General features: G+C 39.3%; 1 protein-coding gene across 1 annotated transcript in view; it reads left to right on the top strand.

Moving 5' to 3' along the window:
• Positions 1-21,838, top strand: part of LOC125240763 — a 143,677-nt gene that overhangs the window by 110,746 nt on the left and 11,093 nt on the right. Inside the window, exon 6 of the mRNA XM_048148827.1 lies at positions 13,233-13,494. Coding sequence (XP_048004784.1) covers positions 13,233-13,494 — 262 coding nt within the window. The remainder of the gene's footprint in view (positions 1-13,232; positions 13,495-21,838) is intronic.

The raw sequence follows: 21,838 nt of genomic DNA, 5'->3' as shown, positions 1-21,838 counted from the left end.
GCACATTTATTTCACACTTAAATTAAGAATAAGTCTCAGAGACTTTACCACAACTATGAACACTTCTATCATTCCAGCTCTACGGCACAACTAAATGCACCCTCTTCAAATTATTCAGTACACATTTATAATTTAAAATATATAAATAATTATTATTTCTCAATTAAAAACATAATAATTATCTCACAGTATTACCTGTTTTGGCATCAATATATTATATACATACCGCTATGTTACTTTGCAGACCCATATCACATTAGAAAGGGATGGCTATAATGTCCATATTTATGTTGTTTGTTTCATCCAAAATTTTGTTCCACAATACATGAACATTTCTCTGATACATGATCTCCATTCCTAGGAGTCAAAGCAATCATTTCTGATCTGGAAAATAAACACAAGAAACCACGGCCAAACCATAAGTCCAGTGTGGTATTATAATACTGATAATGCATGTTGTGCATGCACTTGATGTAATAAAAGTGCAAGTTTGACAGAAATCACACCCCATGGCAATCAACACACCACAAACTGATATAAACCAGCTTCAAAATGAGCATTTTTATTAGGCATTTCTTTACTGGACTTAATGTACAATACATAGATAAATGATCAGATTGTATTATCATCTTATTTGTGAACTTGTCAGTGCGTAAAACATTTCATTATTAGTTTCACATTTCAACACACCTGCACTCAGGCATGTAACTTACCTCAGAGACAGTATTGTACTTACTGGTTGGACAATAGATATCACACCTTCATTGAATATTGATCAATCTATTTAAGTACTTCGTGACTTTAGTGCATTTAACCAAAACTTAGTGCATTTTACAGTGCGTAAATGCGTTTATTTGGAACGTCGCGTCGTCATGACGCTAATGATAACTTCGTATGATAATCAACTTATTTGACCGAAATACTGCGTGAGCATGAAAGTTTGAAATCCCACTTCTGAATTGAAAGAATAAAACGCACTAGGTCTTGATTAATACATTTATTAATGTGGCTCGCCTAGGTTACCCGAAGCTCAGGCTGCGTTAGATGGCGTTAATCTGCAAATTACCAGTCTTATTTTTTTTGTGGAGTCGTACAGGCATTTATATACTTTCAATTATGCTTCGCGAACATTTAATATTAAAATTGACGTATTAAGGTGGAAACCCATTACACCATATCATGCTATGACCGTGCTATGAACGTGTCAGACAAAAAAATATTCTTTGTATTACAAAGTATGAGGCTATGCATACTAGCCCGTTCCATCACCGATCATACCCGTAGCGTGCCATGCACGGACCGTCAAATATTGTCGGCGAGGATATTTTGCCGGTGTCGAAACGCTCCGTGAATGGCACGCAACGGTGATAGAACGGTGCGTGCAGGCGGTCAAACGGGGTATAACCGCGTATGGTGACCGTTTGAAGCACGTTACACACGCGTTGTCATACTTCTTTCAGTCACTATACTCGCCTATGCTACGGGGATGATACGCGGACACTACGGTCACTATACTCGTCTATGCTACGGGGATGATACGCGGACACTACGGTCACTTAACTCGTTATGCCCGGATATGAAATGATGTGGACACGTTGTAGTGGGCATAGCCATCCGTGTCGCGTTACATTCCGTGCCTGACACGTTTATAGCACGGTCATAGCATGATATGGTGTAATGGGTTTCCACCTTTACAACAAACATTCAACTTCTCATTGTAACGTTAATCCCCTTAATGTAAATAAATTTACTATTTTACACTATTTTTAAGTACCACTCACACATACAAACAGTGTTTTTGTATTCCTTCTAGTCGATAATTTCACGCGGCGACAGCTTGTTTAAATAGCCTTGCGGTAAATACGTGCCATCGCATGATTTGCATGGGAGTACTGGGTTCGAATCCAGGACTTTTTCTCTTTTTTTTTTTTTAATACTACGTCGGTGGCAAACAAGCATACGGTCCGCCTGATGGAAAGCGGTCACCGTAACCTATGGACGCCTGCAACTCGAAGAGTGTCGTATGCGCGTTGCCGCCCCATTAGAAACTTGTACACTCCCCTTTGCTGCGTATGCACAGCAAAAAGGAGTGTACAAGTTCAAAGGACGGTTTGGGTTGCCGACGACTCAAAGGACAATAGACGGAACAAATTAGTTCCGTAAGTCCTCCCGTCGTCAGCACCCCGCACCCTCGTTGAGCTCTGGCAGCCTTACTCACCGGCAGGAACACAACACTATGTGACACTATTTTTTGTTTTATTATTATACATAAATGTATATGTACTCGTACAGTAGTTACTGAGCGTTTTCCACAAAAAAGATTAAAAATCTATTATCTTACATGGTAATAATTTTTGAGTTCGTCGAACTCAGAATTTCTAACATAATTATCCTAATCTGATATTTTAAAAAATTCCAAAAAGTATAGATAAATTTTAGTTTCTAAACTACGATCCGAATGATTTTTTTTCTAATTGTTTATTTTGGATGGAGCAAGGGTATTCAAATCGCTTTTGAAATCTTAAATTAGTAAATGAAAATGCAATAGTTAACTGAGTAACGTAATGCTTTAAAAACTCAAGTGGACTTTTTTATCTAAGGAGTGATTTCGATAAAATATTATATTTAGCGAGGGTATTAAAAGTTGTGTTTTATATCTCAACTTAATAAATAGAAAATCAAAATGACAATAAAAAAATCAATATGTTCTCTAAGATAAAATTGATACCTTCGGCTCTCCATTCTTGCTCGGTCAATAAAAAAAACGAAATTTATATCCAAAAAAATACAAAAAGTTTATAGAATCCTGGGAATCGAACGCACCTTCACGGCGTGACAGACGATTGTTCCCCAACGACGCCATTACATAACACGCTGTTACCGACGAAATTGGGCTATACATATATAATTATTTAAATATAAATAATAATGTCAAATCCATACTAATATTACAAATGGGAAAGGGTGTGTGTCTGTTTGTTTGTCCGTCTTTCACGGCAAAACCGGAGCGACGAATTGACGTGATTATTTAAGGGGATTTAGTTGAAGGGATGGAGAGTGACATAGGCTACTTTTTGTCTCTTTCTTACGCGAGCGAAGCCGCGGGCTAAAGCTAGTACAGCACGGGTAGCATGGTCGCGCGATAGACGATAAAATATCAGGCCGTCCCTGTCGCACTATTAGTAAGTGCGATTATAGGGACGGCCAGATGTTTTATCATTTATCGCGTGACCATAATTGCCTGCCTGGACCAGATTATATTGATGATAATTTGATGATAATTATTATTTGTAACCATTTAGTTAATATTGTCTTCAGTTACCGCGATAGTTACTCATGAAATAAAAACTATGAAAACGGATTAAATCGCGTATAATGAGTTTAAAATTCATCCCGATGTTTCGAACACTTTTACAGCGTTCGTGGTCAACGGGTGACTGAGGAAAAATTACAATGTGCAAAAGCTACCCATATTCTTGTATATAACCATTTAGTTGTTGAAGAAAAACATTCACACAACAATAACATAGGTCAACCAGCTCAGTAAATGCAATACATTACTAATACTATGCCCACACTTTGACCTATGTATAATGTATTATACCAGACGTGTAATATTTTATTTTATCAACAAAGGCATAATAAAGGATTGTATTGTATTTTTGTATGAAAATAAAAAATAGGAAAGCAATATAGTAATAGTCAAATATTCCATTTAAAAAATATATAAAAAAAAATCCAAAAAAAGTTCAAATGATTAAAAAAAACTGCGGGATGGAACTCAGAATCACCTGCTTCATAATCGGTGCATTTGACCAAGACGCCATTTCGATTTACATTAGCAGTGCCGAAATATACGATATGTATCTTTATTGACAAAATGCGTCATTATTTCTGAGTCTGCTTGAGTTAACTAAACCAATATCTTTAATAATTACTTGTCAAGAGCCAAGTGTCACTGATGACAATGTCAATTAAAAATGCGCGAAATATGACGGCTCTGTGTCTGTACACAAAATTTGGCACGCACATTTACGTAAAATTAATAAAAAATTCACATGGATTTGTCCATGATTTCTGTATGAAACAATGTATTTCATTCACTACCGCGACGACGGATAATGTATAGTAGATGTATGCGCATATTTTTATTTAGTTGTAGTGTGCGGTGACTAAATAAATGGTAGATGTTTTTTGTATGGAAAGCGAGCCACCTTAAGTTAAATAAATACACAACGCTCGACTGTCCTGACTCCCATAAAACGCGCGCGGGCTAACTTCTTTTTAATTGACAGCTCGACCACAGAGAACAGCGCTGTCAGTTAGGGTTACGTTCAGAATCTAGCTTAAATACATCATCATCATCATCGTGCCGCTTACATGATATGAGGAATTATCAATATAACGAGACAAAAGGTATATGATTAATCCATATTTTGTATTAAACTAGGCGGCATTTCTAACACAATATATTACCTGCTGGTCAGATTCTTCAATTTGATATACACCACACACACGCGAAAAGTGATTCATACGCGAGCACCGTAAACAACGTTTTCCATACGCAGGACACTCATAGTTTCCATGCATTGTGCCACATTTGTTACACATACGATGTTTGTTATACGCGTTGTCCATCGCACGACGAGCACTGTCTCCAGCGCCAGCGCCTGGCGCCGCCCGCGCCGGGCCGGCCGCCGGGCGCGCGCGCCAGCCGCCCGCGCTGCTCCCGCTCCAGGCGCCGCCACCGCGCCCGGCGCCGCGGCCGCCGCCGCCGCGCGACCCCGCGAACCGTCCACGTCCTCGACCGTAATTTCCTCGTTGTGATATTTGCCAAACATTATTATTTACTTGTGATGTGCCGTTATTGTCACCTGCTGTTATATTGTGTACCGATTTCTCCCGCGATTCTTCAATGATATTTTCAGAATACACTTTGGATACTACGGCCGCTCGACATATCTCCATAGCTTGTTCTAAAGTCAAGTCGGCTTCGCGTAATAATCTCTCTCGAATAGCTTTGCTCGTGATTCCACATATCAATCTATCCTTAATTAAGGAATCACATAAAGTTCCAAATTCACATGAAGTTGACAATTTCCTTAAATCGAACACATATTGTTCAATTGTTTCACTTTCTGCCTGATTTCTTGTAAAAAATCGATGCCTCTCCACCGTCAGATTTTTCTTTTGTTCAAAATATTTCTTAAATTCGTCCAACACTTGTTCTACCGTTGTACACTTTACATTTAGTTGTTCATACAATTCCCTGCACTGTTCACCCACTATATGAAGCAATATATTTATTTGTATGACCGATGTTTTTTTAGAAAGTTCACACGCGTCGAAATATATTTGAAATCCTTTACTCCATTTTTTCCAACTGTCACTTAAACTGCCCGAAGTAATGTTCAACAAACTTTGATCGTAAGTAAATGGTAACGGAGGCGTTAGCACTGTTTCCATGTTTGTTTACTTTAAACACCAAGTCCCGCTAATTATTATTTTGTTTACTTTTCGCACTATTTTCGCGTTAATTAACCAATTTAATTAATTTCCGGCTGCGCCATGTCTAGGTATATGAATGATACGCGAGATGGACTTCAAGACTGTTTATTTATAATGTAGGGTGGATATACAATACTCAACTACCGACAGAGATAGGGACGGGGATAAGAATAGGGATTGGGGTCGGCAATCGCTATCTAGGCAGTGTAAAATGCAGGTGGCTCAGCGGGAAGGGATTAGTAAGTAGGCATCGGCGAGTATCCTGCATCCGTGATAACTATTATATTCAATGTGCTGTAAGAAGATCGTTGTTTGCTTGCCTTTTATATGTTTACATTTGCAATAAGTATAAGCAAAATGGAAAAAATTGTAAGCGATAATGCAAGGAAGTACTTTTTACCCTACCGACCATAGCGTCGAGATACTGGCTATGTAGGTTGTATGAAGTTTCCCCAGTATAAATATTTATATAGGTAAAATACATACATATTCGTACACAGAACTTAATTTAGATAGAAGAAACAAATTCATATATTTGTATAGGGGCCGAGCGTGTCAAATTTTGTACTGAAGTTGATTCTTGCCTGTAATTTTAAATATGTCTCAGGCTCTTGATTGTTCATAATTTTTGTGTTGTTGCAATTGAATATCACGTAACGAGGCATTTTTTATGTTTTGATTGACTTCAACTTACAAAAATTGACGCCCGAAAGCTGCAAGCTGCGAGTAAAGACGGACAACTCAGTGGATTTCACTGAGTTCATTTGACACACTAAGTAGATACGTTTGCTTGATCTATGGTATATATGACATCTGTGTATTCGTACCTACTACCTACGCTGTGGTCGCTGTGTAACAATTCTACAATCATTGCAAGAATTTCTTTTAAAACAATAGTAATATGTGTAAGGTACAATCAGCCAAAAAGCAGTGTAAGGTTCTTGCCTGACCGTACAGCAAATAGATCAGTTACAATGGCCCCCCAGTCGAGAATTACCCCGCTTTACCTTAATCGAAATAATCGCGGACAGATGTACCTACAAAGAAACCTACGGATCCAAATGAAAATCTTATTTTTTTGTAAACGTTTCAATAAGAATACTTTTATTACGCGGGCGAAGCCGCGGGTAAAAGCTAGTTAAATATAAATTATGTTTTAACATTACTTCTGTCCATATTTTTCTTCTAATTATGTGGTGCTTTATTTCGTGCAATGCATAAAATATTTTATTTTAAGTATAGGAAATTAGCCTATTATCCTGCAACAGAGAAGATTTCACTACACTACAAGGAAGCTATCTAGTTACTATCCCACTGAAATGTTATCTACGAACAGCGGAGTTCACAATCACCAACGACAAGGATGTAATAAAAGGACATCCTATAAAACTAGCCGACATCCCCCGCGAAGCTAACGATCAAGCTAATACGGTACGCCCTCACATCAGTCTGAAATCCATGGACCTCAAAGGACTACACGACGCCGAGAGTAACCTCATATTCGAGACCCCTCTCCAGTTGGATGCGAGTCCGTCAAACACGTTATACCACACAACTATACCGCTGTACGTCACCCTAATACTAGGTGCAGGCGCACTTACGTTCGCAATCTTAAGAAGATTCTACAGGCACCGTTCAACTGAAATCTCACCAAAACCAGAGCCAAGTAGCAGATCACTCAACGACGGAGCCTCAGTAAACTTAGAGACACACCGGACCCAGGATAAACTCCCGTCGATATTTTCACTAAACGTGGGAAAATAATCGCCGATCTGAGGATGGAGGAATTACATATTGCACCATAAGGACAACCGCCGAGTCAGCTGCGCACGTTCACCGACCTGCCGCACGAGGCGCAAGATCAGCATAACACGACTTTACCTAACTAATGCAATTCTATTAGCACGCACTCTTGATTCAGACTTCGAACAATTGTCATCGCACTTAGGCTATAATTTTTGTATCTTTGATTTTAATTAAATTAGTAATAAAAGTTTTTGGTTTTTTTTCGGACCTCCGATTGTAGCTATCGTAATTCGCTCTAACGATTTCGCAGAAATTTGTTATGTGGGGGTTTTTGGGGGTGAAAAATCGGTCTAACTTATCCTTAGGTCCCGGAAAACGCGAATTTTCGAGTTTTCATGCGTTTTTCTTCGCACGCCATCTCGTGTGCAGTAGTTGTACTGTTAAGACAGAATTCTTTCGGTCGATGTAAGTACTATTTATTGCAAACACTAGATGGCGACACAGGTCAAGGCTAAAACGAATAGAAAATACACTATTTGAGTTTTTGTGGCGAAATGCGCGCCATCTCGTGTGGAGTAGTTGTGTTGTTAAGACTGAGAATTATTTCGCTCGATGTAGGTACTATTCATTTTTGAACTAGATGGCGACACATGTCAAGGATACAAAACAGAATTCGCTCGGTTGCCCAGATATTGAAAATAAAACTGTCTATGGTATGGTTCTTTGAAGCCTGGCTACTAAGACGAATCGAGCCGAGTTGAATCGAGTTCTCATACATTTGAATGCGGCTCGACGCGTCGCCAATGAACGCAGCAGAAAACGAAGGAGTCTCGACTCTGCGAATTGGTTTGTTAAGTTGGTAGCAATGTATTTACTGAACTGTAACAGCTATATCGTGCTACTTCTACTAAATGTTTTCAGGGTATAGACTAGATAGACTTGTCCTGACATCTTTTATGTAGGGTTTTTAAGTTCTATGCACGACCTTGTAACTCACGAATAACAGTACGGGAGTAGAAAAAGTATATTTTCTTTATGTTATTATATGTTTCTAACAATATGGACGCCTAATGAACACAAGACTAAGCTACAAATATGCGTGTTAAGTATGCTTAGCATTGCGCCGCTATGAACAATGTAGATTATTGTTAGGCTGTTAAGTAATTTTAACATTGCGAAGATAAAGTTACCATGAGTGAAGACGTATCATATATACATTTTTATGTTTGCTTCGATATAATCTATATATTTGTAATGTGTTTTACTCGTATATATTGACACTGTGCGTGGGTGTTTTTTGAATGTTGCATGTGTTTTTGTCTGGTTTTTGACCTTATAGCAAAATAAAATGGGGAATTGAAGAACTTCTGGAGTTTGAGCCTCTAGAGTAACACCCCCTAATCTGGCAGCAATAATGAAGAAGACCATTTAAATCAATCTGACATTTGAATTGCGAGATCAGACAAGATACCATACCATAATTATGTTCTTAAAGGACTAAATTTAGTTCAGATGATGAAATCAAGCACCTTGTCTTCTCTTTTTCTCAGGTGAAAAAAACGACTTTAACCCTGTAATTTGAGAACTACCCTGATAAATCTCATTGCCAGTGTTTAAATGATCAACTTTTCTATCGCTACGAACACTTTCTGCCGACAAAGACCAAGAACATAAACACTCAAAGCGATTTTACTGACACTCTTTTTCAATGACAGAATACGAGGCAGACATCAATGTTTCCCGAAAAACAAAACAAAGAAATGAGGCTTTTAAAGTTTTTTGTATTTGTACGTGCTGGCGTATCTGAAATTTTCAATATTTCACTGAATGGTTGCTGTATCGAAAACAAGCCGCTGCTACGGAAAATACCATGCCCCTAAAGAAATTTAGATTACAACTAGCAGTGATAATCATCCTTGACCTATCGTGGTTTATGGCATCAACTAATCTCAATGATTGGTATAAGTACTAACTTTTAGAAAACCAGACTAGACTTTATTGGGATTAATTCGGTTTCCTCCGCGACTTCCAGAGTCAAATAAATTCGCACGTTCTTACCGCTAGGCTTTACCGATATTACAACTAGCAATTAAGCTGATAAAAACACAGGGCTAAGCCTAACCAATTGCATTTGTCAGAAAGGCAAACGGTAGTTCCTAGACTTTCAAGAAAGACACATTCAGGAAACCGGACTAATCCCAACTAGCCCTAGTTTACCGTCTGGAGTAGAAGCACAGGCATTCGCTTTCATGAAACTAGTGTCTACGCCAAAACCTGTGATTGGTTGCCAAAAACGGACTCCAGGCTTTCAAGAGCCGTGGCAAAATGCTGGAATAATGCAAAAAAGATAAGTTTTATGATTTATAGTTCAGCAGGCACGATGGTACATGACATGACTCTTGCTGGTGTATATTTTTTACGGCACATGTAGGTATTGCAAAGTTGGGAAAACAAACATTTAGGGTTCAAATTGCAAATTAAGATTATGCGTCGTATCATACCAAGGTAAGTTGACAGCTCTTTTGATGGCACAAACTCCACAAGTGTCGTATACACGTCAAACTTCAATGAAATTATGACGGTTACTTAACCCTTGAACAGGTGGAGCTATCAAAACCACTGCCAACTTATCTTAGTCTGACTCTGGAAGTGAATATACATTGTATTTCGACGTTTTAAGTTACTCCATAAATACTTTTAACATAAAAACATTTTTTTTCATTAGTTATCTCTCTAATCCGTTCGCAATGTCAAGGATACTGAACATTCGTTATCAAAACAAATGTAACATAATTTGTGACCAGCAATATGGCTTTCAAAAAGGAAAGTCCACAACATTGGCTACTTTCAATATAATTAATAAAATAGCGGACCAGATAGACAAAGGGCAAAATACAGTCGCAGTATTTTTTGACATGAGTAAGGCGTTCGACCACGTATCTCATAAACTTCTATTGCACAAATGTGAGAAATATGGCATGAGAGGCTTAGTTTACTCATGGCTTGAGAGTTATTTAAGCAATCGGCGTCAAACTGTGGAGGTAACAGATCTGGACACTGATAATGTTCAAAATCAGTACAGGTCTGACATAAAAAATAATAAAGTAGGAGTTCCCCAAGGAACTATCTTAGGACCCTTATTATTTCTATTATATATCAATGACCTGCCCTCTGCTACTGACCACGACTGTACACTATTTGCAGACGACATATCCATTGTCATATCTGATACTTCTACCCAACATTACAACCATGTCATTAATGAAGCCATCATTACTATAATGAATTGGTTAAAAGACAACCACTTACAAGTGAATGTCGAAAAAACTAAATTTATCCAATTCACTAATCAACGGGGTAAAAAAGAACCACTTACTTTAACACATAATGGCAAAACCTTAGCAGAGTGTGATAACACCAAGTTCTTAGGTATTGTTCTGGATGATAGATGCACGTGGAGCATGCATGTCGATAAAGTTTGTACCAATATTAGTAGATATGCCTATGTTTTAATGCGCCTGTCAAAAACTGCTGATAAAAACACAGTCATGAAAGCATATCACGGATTTGTGGCATCTAACTTAAGATACGGATTACTGCTCTATGGCAATTCACCTCATATAAATCGTACCCTTATTGCCCAAAAGAAGTGTATAAGGGCAATCTGCAACACCTCGCGACGGACGTCTTGCAAAAACCTATTTGTGGATCTAAAGTTGTTAACAGTACATGCCCTGTATATATATGAAGTGTGTGTCTTTGTAAAAATGCACCCTAACATGTTCAAAAAAAAAGGGGAAATAACACACTTTAACACAAGATTTCCAAACAAGCTAGTCCTACCAAAAATAAACACTAAAATGAAAAATAGCTGCTGTTACACAATGTGCATTAAAATATTTAATAAACTGCCTGAAGATATGAAAGAATTACCCCTTAATAGATTTAAAAATAAATTATACATATACCTAAGTCAGCAGAGTTGCTACAGTTTAGATGACTTCTTAAATTGCAATAACGTACAGACTGATTACTGAAACTTAACTATTAACTATTTAGGTACTTATTGTTTTAAATTAATTGGTCTGAATTGTTGTACCTACTGACATCTAAAAACTGTGACATTCTTTATACCTTCTAATTTACTCAAATATTGCTCTTTTCTTATTTTAATGTTTAATCTCCTTTTATAATAGACGTATCTTTATGAATTTTAATTTTTTTTTCTCATGTTGAACCTAAGTTGCTAAACAATATTTGAGATACCAAATAATGTAAATTGTTATGTAATTTAATTATAGTGGGCCTAGCTTACTGTCTTCTTTTTCTCCCCTTGTTTGACATATAATTATCGTTAAGAATTGAATAATAAAATTATTGTTATAAGTAACTTAAGATAAATTAGCTAGTAAGGAATTAATTTGCATGACTTTTTGAAGTCTAAATGTACGCTCATATAACCATTGTAACATCTTATTGTACTACATTTATAGCAAATAAATATATTATATTATATTATTATATTATAAAAGTAATTTGCTGAAAGTTGGGCAATGTCAAGTATTCTTAGCATATGTTTTCTAAAACATAACACACAAAATATTTTTTTATTATTTTTCTGTGGTTCATATTACCTCTAAGAACTCATTTATGTGCTTGAAACCAGAAAAAAATAGAAAAAAATTTTTGAGCGTTAAAGGGTTAAAGCCGCCCTCGTGATTAGTTTAGTTAGATTGAAATAAAATGGACAAGCGACAAGTTCGAACACTTTACTTATACGAGTACTTGTTAGGCCACAGTGCACGGGCTGCGACTGACAATATCAACACTGCATTGGGCGCTGGAAGTACAAGCCATGCCACGGTGTCCAGATGGTTTGACCGTTTTAAATCAGGAGACAGGAGCCTTGAAAGTCAGTCACGCTCAGGGCGACCACCTGCATTCAATGATGACGATTTACGCCGCGAACTACAGTCGAATCCTGATGCTACTACTCGTGAATTAGCGGAAGCACTTAACTGCAGTCACCACGCTGTGGAATACCATCTGCATGAGCTTGGGTATCGAAAAGTTTTGGCTCGATGGGTACCGCACATCCTTACCGACGCCAGTCGTGCAGTCCGTGTCGCCATCTGTCAATCACTTTTGCTGCGATCCCGACGTAAAGAGTTACGGGAGATGAATCATAGATTTATTATGAGAACGATACACGTCGTGCTTTTTGGCTGCCTCGAGAAGAAACGCCACCAACTCAACCGAAGCTGCATGAGTCAAAAGAACCGCTTAAAAGTTTTGCTTTGTTGTTTCTGGGACTCGCAAGGCATGCTGTTTCATGAACTATTACACAATGAAACTGTAAACGCTAACAAATATTCAACACAGCTCACCGAACTATCTTCTGCTATCAAGAAAAAACGACGAAGACGAGCCACTGTAATTTTACTACATGATAACGCTCGACCTCATGTCGCATCTACCGTTCGCCTACAGCTGCAGAACTTGGGCTGGGAGACAATACCCCACCCACCTTATTCTCCAGATCTCGCACCATCAGACTTTCATTTGTTTAGAGCCCTGAAGCGACATTTGCGGGGTAAACAATTCAATGATTTCCATGATGTACAGGTGGAGTTGAACAACTTTTTCGAGGCACAGCCATCAGAGTTCTGGGAGAAAGGCATCCAAACTTTGCCGGATCGTTGGCAAGAAGTCATAGATTCTAATGGTGATTACATCATCGACTAAGCTTTTTGTATTGTAATAATAATCAAAAATATAAAACGTAAACAAAGTGTCTCATTACTTTTGTGCCAACCCAATATGTATTTAGAAGATAACTGTCGGGCAAACAATAGACAAACTTTCATTTCATGCCCACGTTTCCATTAAAATGAATAGCGTATCATATGGTAAGAAATATGTATAGTCCGACACGCATTTGACGGTTTATTTTTCTAACACAGATTATTTCTTTCCAGAGCCAAACCCGCTCACATGCATCTACGGTACGGTAAAAAGCCATTTAAGGTGAAAGTGAAAACATGTGTGATACCTCTTCACTCCACCAAACAATTCTTCGACGACATTGGTTTTATCGTAACTTGGGAAAGCATTCCTGGCGAATACACACTCGGAGGACCCTACCTGCCGGAGCTGAAGAAGCCGCGAACCAGCGAGAACAACTGGTTCCAGGACTGGGTCTCATACGAGAACTATAAGATCATAGGATTCATCGCGGAGGTAAGCTTTCCTCGTGATTATATTCGTGAGAGCCATTTCAAAATGCACAAGTATTCTAAGACGAGGCAACGTATATTGAGCGGCGGGCATTGCGATTGATCTCGGTAAATCTAATGATGGGCAGCTTGTAAGTTACGAAACTGAAAGTTTCATTTAAATTTCATGTAAGTTACAAATGAAATTTTCTGTTAAAATTCTGTAGTTTTCAAGTGTAAATTACATGATTGTGTGTAATTTTATACTTCACGGTCAAAACAACGTTGGTATTAGTGTTCAAAGCAACCACTTTAACATAATTCCTTTAAGTACTTTGAATGTACAAATCTTTGACTGGCCAGACAACAGTCATTAAAGTCATATTTGACTCATGATTGTCATAGAAACTTTGTAAAATCTATGTAAGGTAAAATGAAACCAAAAGGTGTTATTTACAGTTGATTTCGAATTTCACAAGAAGGAAATAAAAGAGTGTATTACTGTAAATACTGTACAAAAAAATTCGGCTATCGAAATGCGACTAGAAAAACCAAAAATCTAAAAAAAAAAATCTAAACTCGGTCTTAAACTTCTGTCCTTCGTATAACAGCTGGGAACAGATACCCCTGGGTCAAGCGGCCACTGACATAAGGTTACGAATTTAATAATCATAACCCGTTCTACTGGTGTCAGAAGACTCAGGAGTAGCGGAGAAAAGTGACATGAAATTTAAGTGAAATTTATTAGGTAACATTCCTCTCAGAAACGTTTCTTGTCAATTATGTAATTTTCAAAAGTTGAAATATGTCACAGTTAAGGTAATATGTGAAATGTTTCAGAAATTGCCCATCGCTAGTAAATACCTGTACGATTCTCAGAGATGACGTTTGGTGCCTGATTTCGGTGCTGATTTTTATTTACTACTTTTCTGATAATATGTCAGTCTATTTACTAAAATATAGCCTAAATATAAAAAAAAATATTGGTAGTGGAGGCCTCCATTAGAACCTTATAGTTTGTAAGATATCTGACATTTTAAAATCACCGAAATTATGTATGGACACTGCAATCAGTTTGCCCCACCGAATTCCATTTTTTACACATTATTCCACATTTTCATCTTTATATATAAATTATTGTTCAATTTATTGATATTTTTCATTTTAATTGAATGTAAAAAACCGCCTTGAAAAATAAGCGCATTCCAAAACACGGGGAAACTAAATATACATTTTCTATAGTAAAATAGAAATAGAAATATAGAAATAGAAATATTTTTATTCATGGCAAAATAACACAAAAAAGACACATACAAATACAGATTAACAACAGATAATTATTTACACACATAACATCACATAATTTTTAAGAAAAAAAAAACCGTCGCCTTTCGGGTTCTGGTGAAAGCTACTTGCGAATGTTGGATTATGTAGAAATGTGTAAGTATTTTTTAAAACTGCTTTTAATGCTTTAATTATTAGATGGAAACACAAATGAATATACGTATAACGTTAAGGTTTGAGGAGTTTCCTCAATTCCTCATGAATCCGATTATATTATAAGAAATCGAAGCTTGACAAACTTTGACTTCAAAACATATGCTTAACAAACATAACTAAATAAATGTCACTGTTCTGAACTTAAATGCATGCTTTTCTTACAAAAATACCAAAGTCACTATGAGTGTGCCGTTCAGGTTTGAGGAGTTTGGTTCTGGCCATCATCAGCAGTTCCACTGCACCAAATGTCACTGTTCTGGACGAAAGTGCATGCTGTTCTTATAAAAATACCAAAGTCACTATAAGTATGCCGTTCAGATTTGAGGAGTTCGGTTCTGACCATCATCAGAAATTCCACTGCACCAAATGTCACTGTTCTGGATGAAAGTGCATGCTGTTCTTATAAAAATGGCAAAGTCACTATAAGCGTGCCGTTCAGATTTGAGGAGTTTGGTTCTGGCCATCATCAGCAGTTCCACTGCACCAAATGTCACTGTTCTGAACGAAAGTGCATGATGTTCTTATAAAAATACCAAAGTCACTATAAGCGTGCCGTTCAGATTTGAGGAGTTCGGTTCTGACCATCATCAGAAATTCCACTGCACCAAATGTCACTGTTCTGGACGAAAGTGCATGCTGTTCTTATAAAAATGGCAAAGTCACTATAAGCGTGCCGTTCAGATTTGAGGAGTTTGGTTCTGGCCATCATCAGCAGTTCCACTGCACCAAATGTCACTGTTCTGGACGAAAGTGCATGCTGTTCTTATAAAAATACCAAAGTCACTATAAGCGTGCCGTTCAGATTTGAGGAGTTCGGTTCTGACCATCATCAGAAATTCCACTGCACCAAATGTCACTGTTCTGTACGAAAGTGCATGCTGTTCGTATAAAAATACCCAAGTCACTATAAGCGTGCCGTTCAGATTTGAAGAGTTCCGTTCTGGCCATCATCAGCAGTTCCACTGCACCAAATGTCACTGTTCCGTACCTAAATGCATGCTGTTCCTTTATTAACACAAAAATCACCATATGTATGCCTTTCAGATTTGAGGAGTTCCCTCGATTTCTCCAGGATCCCATCATCAGAACTGGATTCTGAGAAAAATGGGACCAATCTGTATGTATATACATTCAATCAAAAAAAAAATTTTCAAAATCGGTCCAGGAACGACGGACATATCGAGGAACAAACATAAAAAATAAAAAAAAAAACATACAGACGACTTGATAACCGTCCTTCTTGAGATATGAGGCGACGGTTAAAAAGGTAAGTAAGTAGGTACACATAATTGCCATGAAGATGGTCCTGACTCAGCATGGTGTTAGCCTGGGTGGCCAACGCTGATCTTCCGTCAGGGCCATACCGAATGATACCACGGAAAGTGTACACATTACAAAGGAAATTACATCATATAGAAAAACCGGCCAAGAGCGTGTCGTGCCACGCTCAGTGTAGGGTTCCGTAGTTTTCCGTATTTTTCTCAAAAACTACTGAACCTATCAAGTTCAAAACAATTTTCCTAGAAAGTGTTTATAAAGTTCTACTTTTGTGATTTTTTTCATATTTTTTAAACATATGGTTCAAAAGTTAGAGGGGGGGACGCACTTTTTTTTCTTTAGGAGCAATTATTTCCGAAAATATTAATATTTTCAAAAAACGATCTTAGTAAACCCTTACTCATTTTTAAATACCTATCCAACAATATATCACACGTTGAGGTTGGAATGAAAAAAAAAATCAGCCCCCACTTTACATGTAGGGGGGGTACCCTAAAAAAACATTTTTTTCCATTTTTTATTTTTGCACTTTGTTGGCGTGATTGATATACATATTGGTACCAAATTTCAGTTTTCTAGTACAAACGGTTACTGAGATTATCCGCGGACGGACGGACGGACGGACAGACAGACATGGCGAAACTATAAGGGTTCCTAGTTGACTACGGAACCCTGAAAAGTATACAATTTAGAATAAATAAACATTTTTAAAACATTACAATCTATAATTGGAAAAACGGAACGATGACAAAAATTTTAGTCGTGAACTCAACCAAATCTGACGTCAGCGATTAGCGCCATCTATACAATATAATAGCGGGAATTAAATTTGATGCATTTAGCTGACGGAGCAGTAATAACAAGAAATGGCCGCAGTTCACGTTTTCCGAACCTTAAAACGAAGAATATTACAAACAAACAACAATCAAATCTACGTGAATAACTACAATAAGTATAAGAGAGCGTTTGCGGAAGGGATAAAAGCGATGGTAAGTAGCAGCGTTTTAAATGCAGCTCATCTCGAGTCTGAGGCATTCCTCATTCAGTTGATGTTGAAGCATGATTTTTTTTAAAGTTATCTTAAAACTATTAATGGTTTGCAGGTTCCTGATCGGCTTCCCCGCATGATCACCGTGTGCTACGCGGACGACACACTGGTGGCCGTACGGGGAAAGGAGCTGGACGAGCTACTCAGGAGGGCGGCGGTGGCGACCGAGCTTAAGGTGCAACGCATAAAACTCCTGGGGCTATGAGTCGCCTTGCCAAAGACCGAGGCCATGGTCCTCGGACGGACGAGAGGGTGGGGACAGTTGCCGGAGGGCACTTCAGTCAGGGTGGAAGGTGAGTCTGTCCAGGTCAGAGCCCACATTAAGTACCTGGGCCTTGTCCTGGATAGGAAGTGGACCTTCGAGGAGCATTTTGCTAGACTGACTCCCCGTCTTGTAGGTGCTGCTTCGGCCTTGGGTCGCCTACTGCCTAATCTGGGGGGGCCGAATGCTCCATGTAGGCGGTTATACGCAGGAGTCGTCCGGAGTATGGCGCTCTATGGTGCACCGATTTGGTCTGGACACCTGACAAGACGCGCAAAGGCATTGCTCCGGCGGCCCCAGAAGTTCGTAGCTCAGCGGATGGTGAGGGCCTACCGTACTACCTCTTACGCAGCGGTATGCCTCCTCGCCGGCACTCCACCCTGGGAGTTGGAGGCAGAGGTACTAGCGGAGAGATACCGACTGAGGGCAGAAGCCAGAGGGCGTGACGAGCTCCTGGACGCGGAGGAGGCCGAAAGAACGTCAAGAGCAGCCGCGGAGCGCCTGCGTCAGAGGTGGAGGGTTACCTTGGAGGATAGCCACTATGGAACCCGAACTATAGAGGCTATTCTCCCAGTAATGGACAGGTGGGTTGATCGGAGGAAGGGCGCCCTGACTTATCGGGTCACGCAGATAGTGTCCGGACACGGGTGTTTCGGACACTATCTGCATAAAATACAGAGAGAACCGCGGCCTCAGTGCCACGAGTGCGGTGTGGCGGACGACACGGCCCAACACACTCTGGAAGAGTGCACTCGTTGGGCCGTGGAAAGAGCTACCCTCAGGGCAGAGACGGGAGCGGTGGACCTCTCGCTACGCGGCGTAGTAGAGACTATGCTGGGTAGCGAGAGAAAATGGAAGGCGGTGGCCTCCTTCTGCGAAGCAGTCATGTCGCGGAAGGAGGAAGCAGAGAGAGAGCGAGAGGCAGCTGTTGACGCTCCTCCGCTACGACGAAAGCGGCAGGGTCGAAGGCGGAGAGCGTACGCTAGCCTCGAGCCCTAGAGGGGCCATGCCCCATATGTGATGCCGGGAAGGGGGATCAAGCGTTTCCGATCCTCCTTTACGATGCGGGTGCCCTGGTCAGGGCTACCGGAGAGCGCAGTGGTGAAGTGAAACGTTCCGAACCCAGTGCGCTCTCACAACGGAAAAGAGGGTGAAACGCCGGAGTGGGTTTAGTGGGTAGGGCCGTTTCTCCCCTTCTCGTCAGGAGAAGGGAAAGCAACGGCGAGTCCCACACAGCGTGCGCAACAGCATTCCCACTCCGTGAAAAAAAAAAAGGTTCCTGATCGGCGGAGGGATGTTATTCCAGCAGCGGCAAGAAGTATAGGAATAACTGCCCCGGAAGGCTGCCGATGCGTACCTAGGAGTAAAAAATCGAGTCTCGGACCGCCGGCCTCCTTGTGACCTGCATATGACCAGCTTCTCATAAAGATAAATGGGAGTGGCAGTTTATTACTCCAAAGAGTAAAGAGGCCAGGTGAAGCTTACGACGGTGGTGCATTTTCAACAAGTTGTGCTGATTAAGGAAAGGTGACACGTGGGCTCGCAGTGGAATACAAAATCAAAAGCGAGCACAGGCGTTTTGTACACGTTGTATAAGTCGCTTGGATTTATGAAGAATTCGAGGTCCAAATACCACATCCATATAATTTAATTTCGACAATACAAGTGACTCTACCAACCTAATACGCAGAGTTTCATTGATGAAGGGTCTTATCTATCTATATATATAAAAATGAAATGCGTTTGTTAGTTACCTATAAACTCGAGAACGGCTGGACCGATTTACGTAATTTTGGTATTGAAATGTTTGTATTAGACCGCAGAAGGTTTAGGCAGTGTAAAAACACGTAAATATTGTGATGATAATTAGAAAACAGTGATTCTTTTTTCCCATACAAATTGTTCCTACCTGACAACTTGACAATGACGTGACGTTAATGACAGGTGCGTTCCAAACTTACATTAATGACGGATGCGTTCCAAACGCATTGTGATTTTATTAATTTATCTTGGCAAAATAATGTGAAAATTAGTAATTATTCAGTTAAAGAAATAAGGAATGGCAAAATAATGTGAAAATTAGTAATTATTTCGTTAAAGAAATAAGAAATAATACTAAATCGGAACGCACACGTCTGTTACAGCTATTTTAAGTAGTCTATGAAGTTGTCATTGTCAAATTGCTTGCCAGATTTATAAATTTCTCTAATAGCTGTAACAGACGGTTAGATTTGGTTCGGGCCAGACCGGTCGGATTTGGTCCGCGTGCTCTACAGACGGCCGGATATGGTTCGGAGCGAATTAAATCCGCTGTCCGACTCGAACCAAATCTGACAGTTTGTTACAGCTATTAATTTTATACTTCACAAAAGTAGTGATGAACCGGTACCATCGCAAATAAATAGTTACATTCGCTCCGTGCAAAACTTAGGCGAAGGAAACCGAAACGATCACAATCCTCAAGATCTCTACACACATGGCGATCGGTTGCTCGATTAGAGTGAGATAGAGCGATAGAGTGAGGCAATACATGTTTGTCCTTCTCTACCTATTGCTCCATCTCACTCTAATCGTGCAACAAGTAGTTGATTAGGTGGATGTCACACTGGCTCCGATTCGCATCGCACAACCGGAGCCAGTGTATCATCCACCTTAATATGTAGCGGCCAGGTAATGCGGCTAAAAAATATTGCTTGAAATGAAATGAATGAGAATGAGCTGTCATAACAGAAAAAAAATCTGTTATGGCCGCTGTACACATGTGGCCAACGGTTCCGCCAACCCTTGGTGGAACCCCTTGGCCAAGATAAGAGTCGCTGTTTACACATTGGTGAACCAATCACTTGGCATTGGCTCTTCATGAAAGATGGACGTGGAATGGAAAAGGCTATTTAATTCTAGAACATTTACGTTGTCAGCAAAATTTGATTAAAAAATAATAACCCCGTAGTAAAATTAAATTATTTGAAATATTAACAATTTTTTGAATATTCTGATAAGCACATTTATCTTTTTTAGGCAATACATTAAAAATTTGCAAGGTTATTTTATTTCCTAAAATCAACACTATTATTGGCATAGATAAACTTATTATTTTCGTAAATATTTCACTACTGTCCTTTCTGACGGCTGACGACAAACTGAATGAAGCGCCAACGTGTAAACGCAGTTGTCCATTGGCGCCAAGATCCTTTGATGTGTGGACAAAAAACCGACACCAATCGGTTGGCCGGCCAGCGCAAGCGCCAACTGCCAACTTACGGCCAAGTAGCCCTCTACACGCTTGGCCAAGGGGGTTGCTGGAACCGTTGGCCATATGTTAACTTTGTTAACATATGGCCAAGGTTCTAAAAAAGTTAATTTCGTTAATCGTTAATGCGATACATTTCAACAAATTTAACGTAAGTTAAAGTTAATCGATAATCCGTTAACGCGTGACAAAAAAATATTTTTACTGTAGGTATATATTTAGTTGTATCAGTAATCCACTATAATGTATTATATTACTGTAAAAGCCCGAATTACAGCAAGCCTATTGAACTCTAGGCTACATGTGGAAGGCAGTGATTGCCTGAGCTACTGCCAAGAACTGTGTCAGGAGAGCTGCAAGATCACAGCAGGCGGAAGCCGGGTAGAAGCTAGGGAAGAGAATGTGGTCTTAAATTGGGCTCGAATTTGCTGCCCTGTCACTAGAACCACAGTATAATCTAGAACAGTTGCCATGGTAAAACTTAGGATTCATCGAATCAACGTTGGTAAAAGCGAACCCATGTGAACAACAATTCTTTAGGTAATATTTGGGCTTTTGGCGATCAAAATCGGTAAAAGCTGGGATTTACCGGTTAAATCCTAGGATTTTCCGTACTTCGGACTTTTACAGTAGCGTGTTTTTCGCGGCGCTGCCTTGCTAAATTAACGATTAACGGACTCGGAGAAATTTAACGGAAGTTAACGAGTCCGTTAACATTTTTTAGAGTTAACTTAAAAGTTAATCCGTTAATCGAAATGTTAACTTCGTTAATTAACGATTAACGAATTAATGCCCAGCTATGGGTATGTGTATATTAAATAGGTACGCTATAATGTAATTAATGATGTAGCTACTTAATTGTTTCAAGTAAAAATGGTCACTTCTTTGCCTTGCCCCATGTTTTGCGCCTCCAAGTATAAGGCGATACGAAGTACGCCGGGCAGCTAGTTTTATATAAAACCTTTAGTTTATAAAAACAGTTCCTGACTACATCAGCGACATGCTTTTCGTAACGGAGACAACTATCCATT

The sequence above is a fragment of the Leguminivora glycinivorella genome, chromosome Z (genome assembly GCF_023078275.1).
Source record: "Leguminivora glycinivorella isolate SPB_JAAS2020 chromosome Z, LegGlyc_1.1, whole genome shotgun sequence".
In the NCBI taxonomy this organism is placed as follows: domain Eukaryota; kingdom Metazoa; phylum Arthropoda; class Insecta; order Lepidoptera; family Tortricidae; genus Leguminivora; species Leguminivora glycinivorella.
This window is presented reverse-complemented; position numbering and strand designations above follow the sequence as displayed.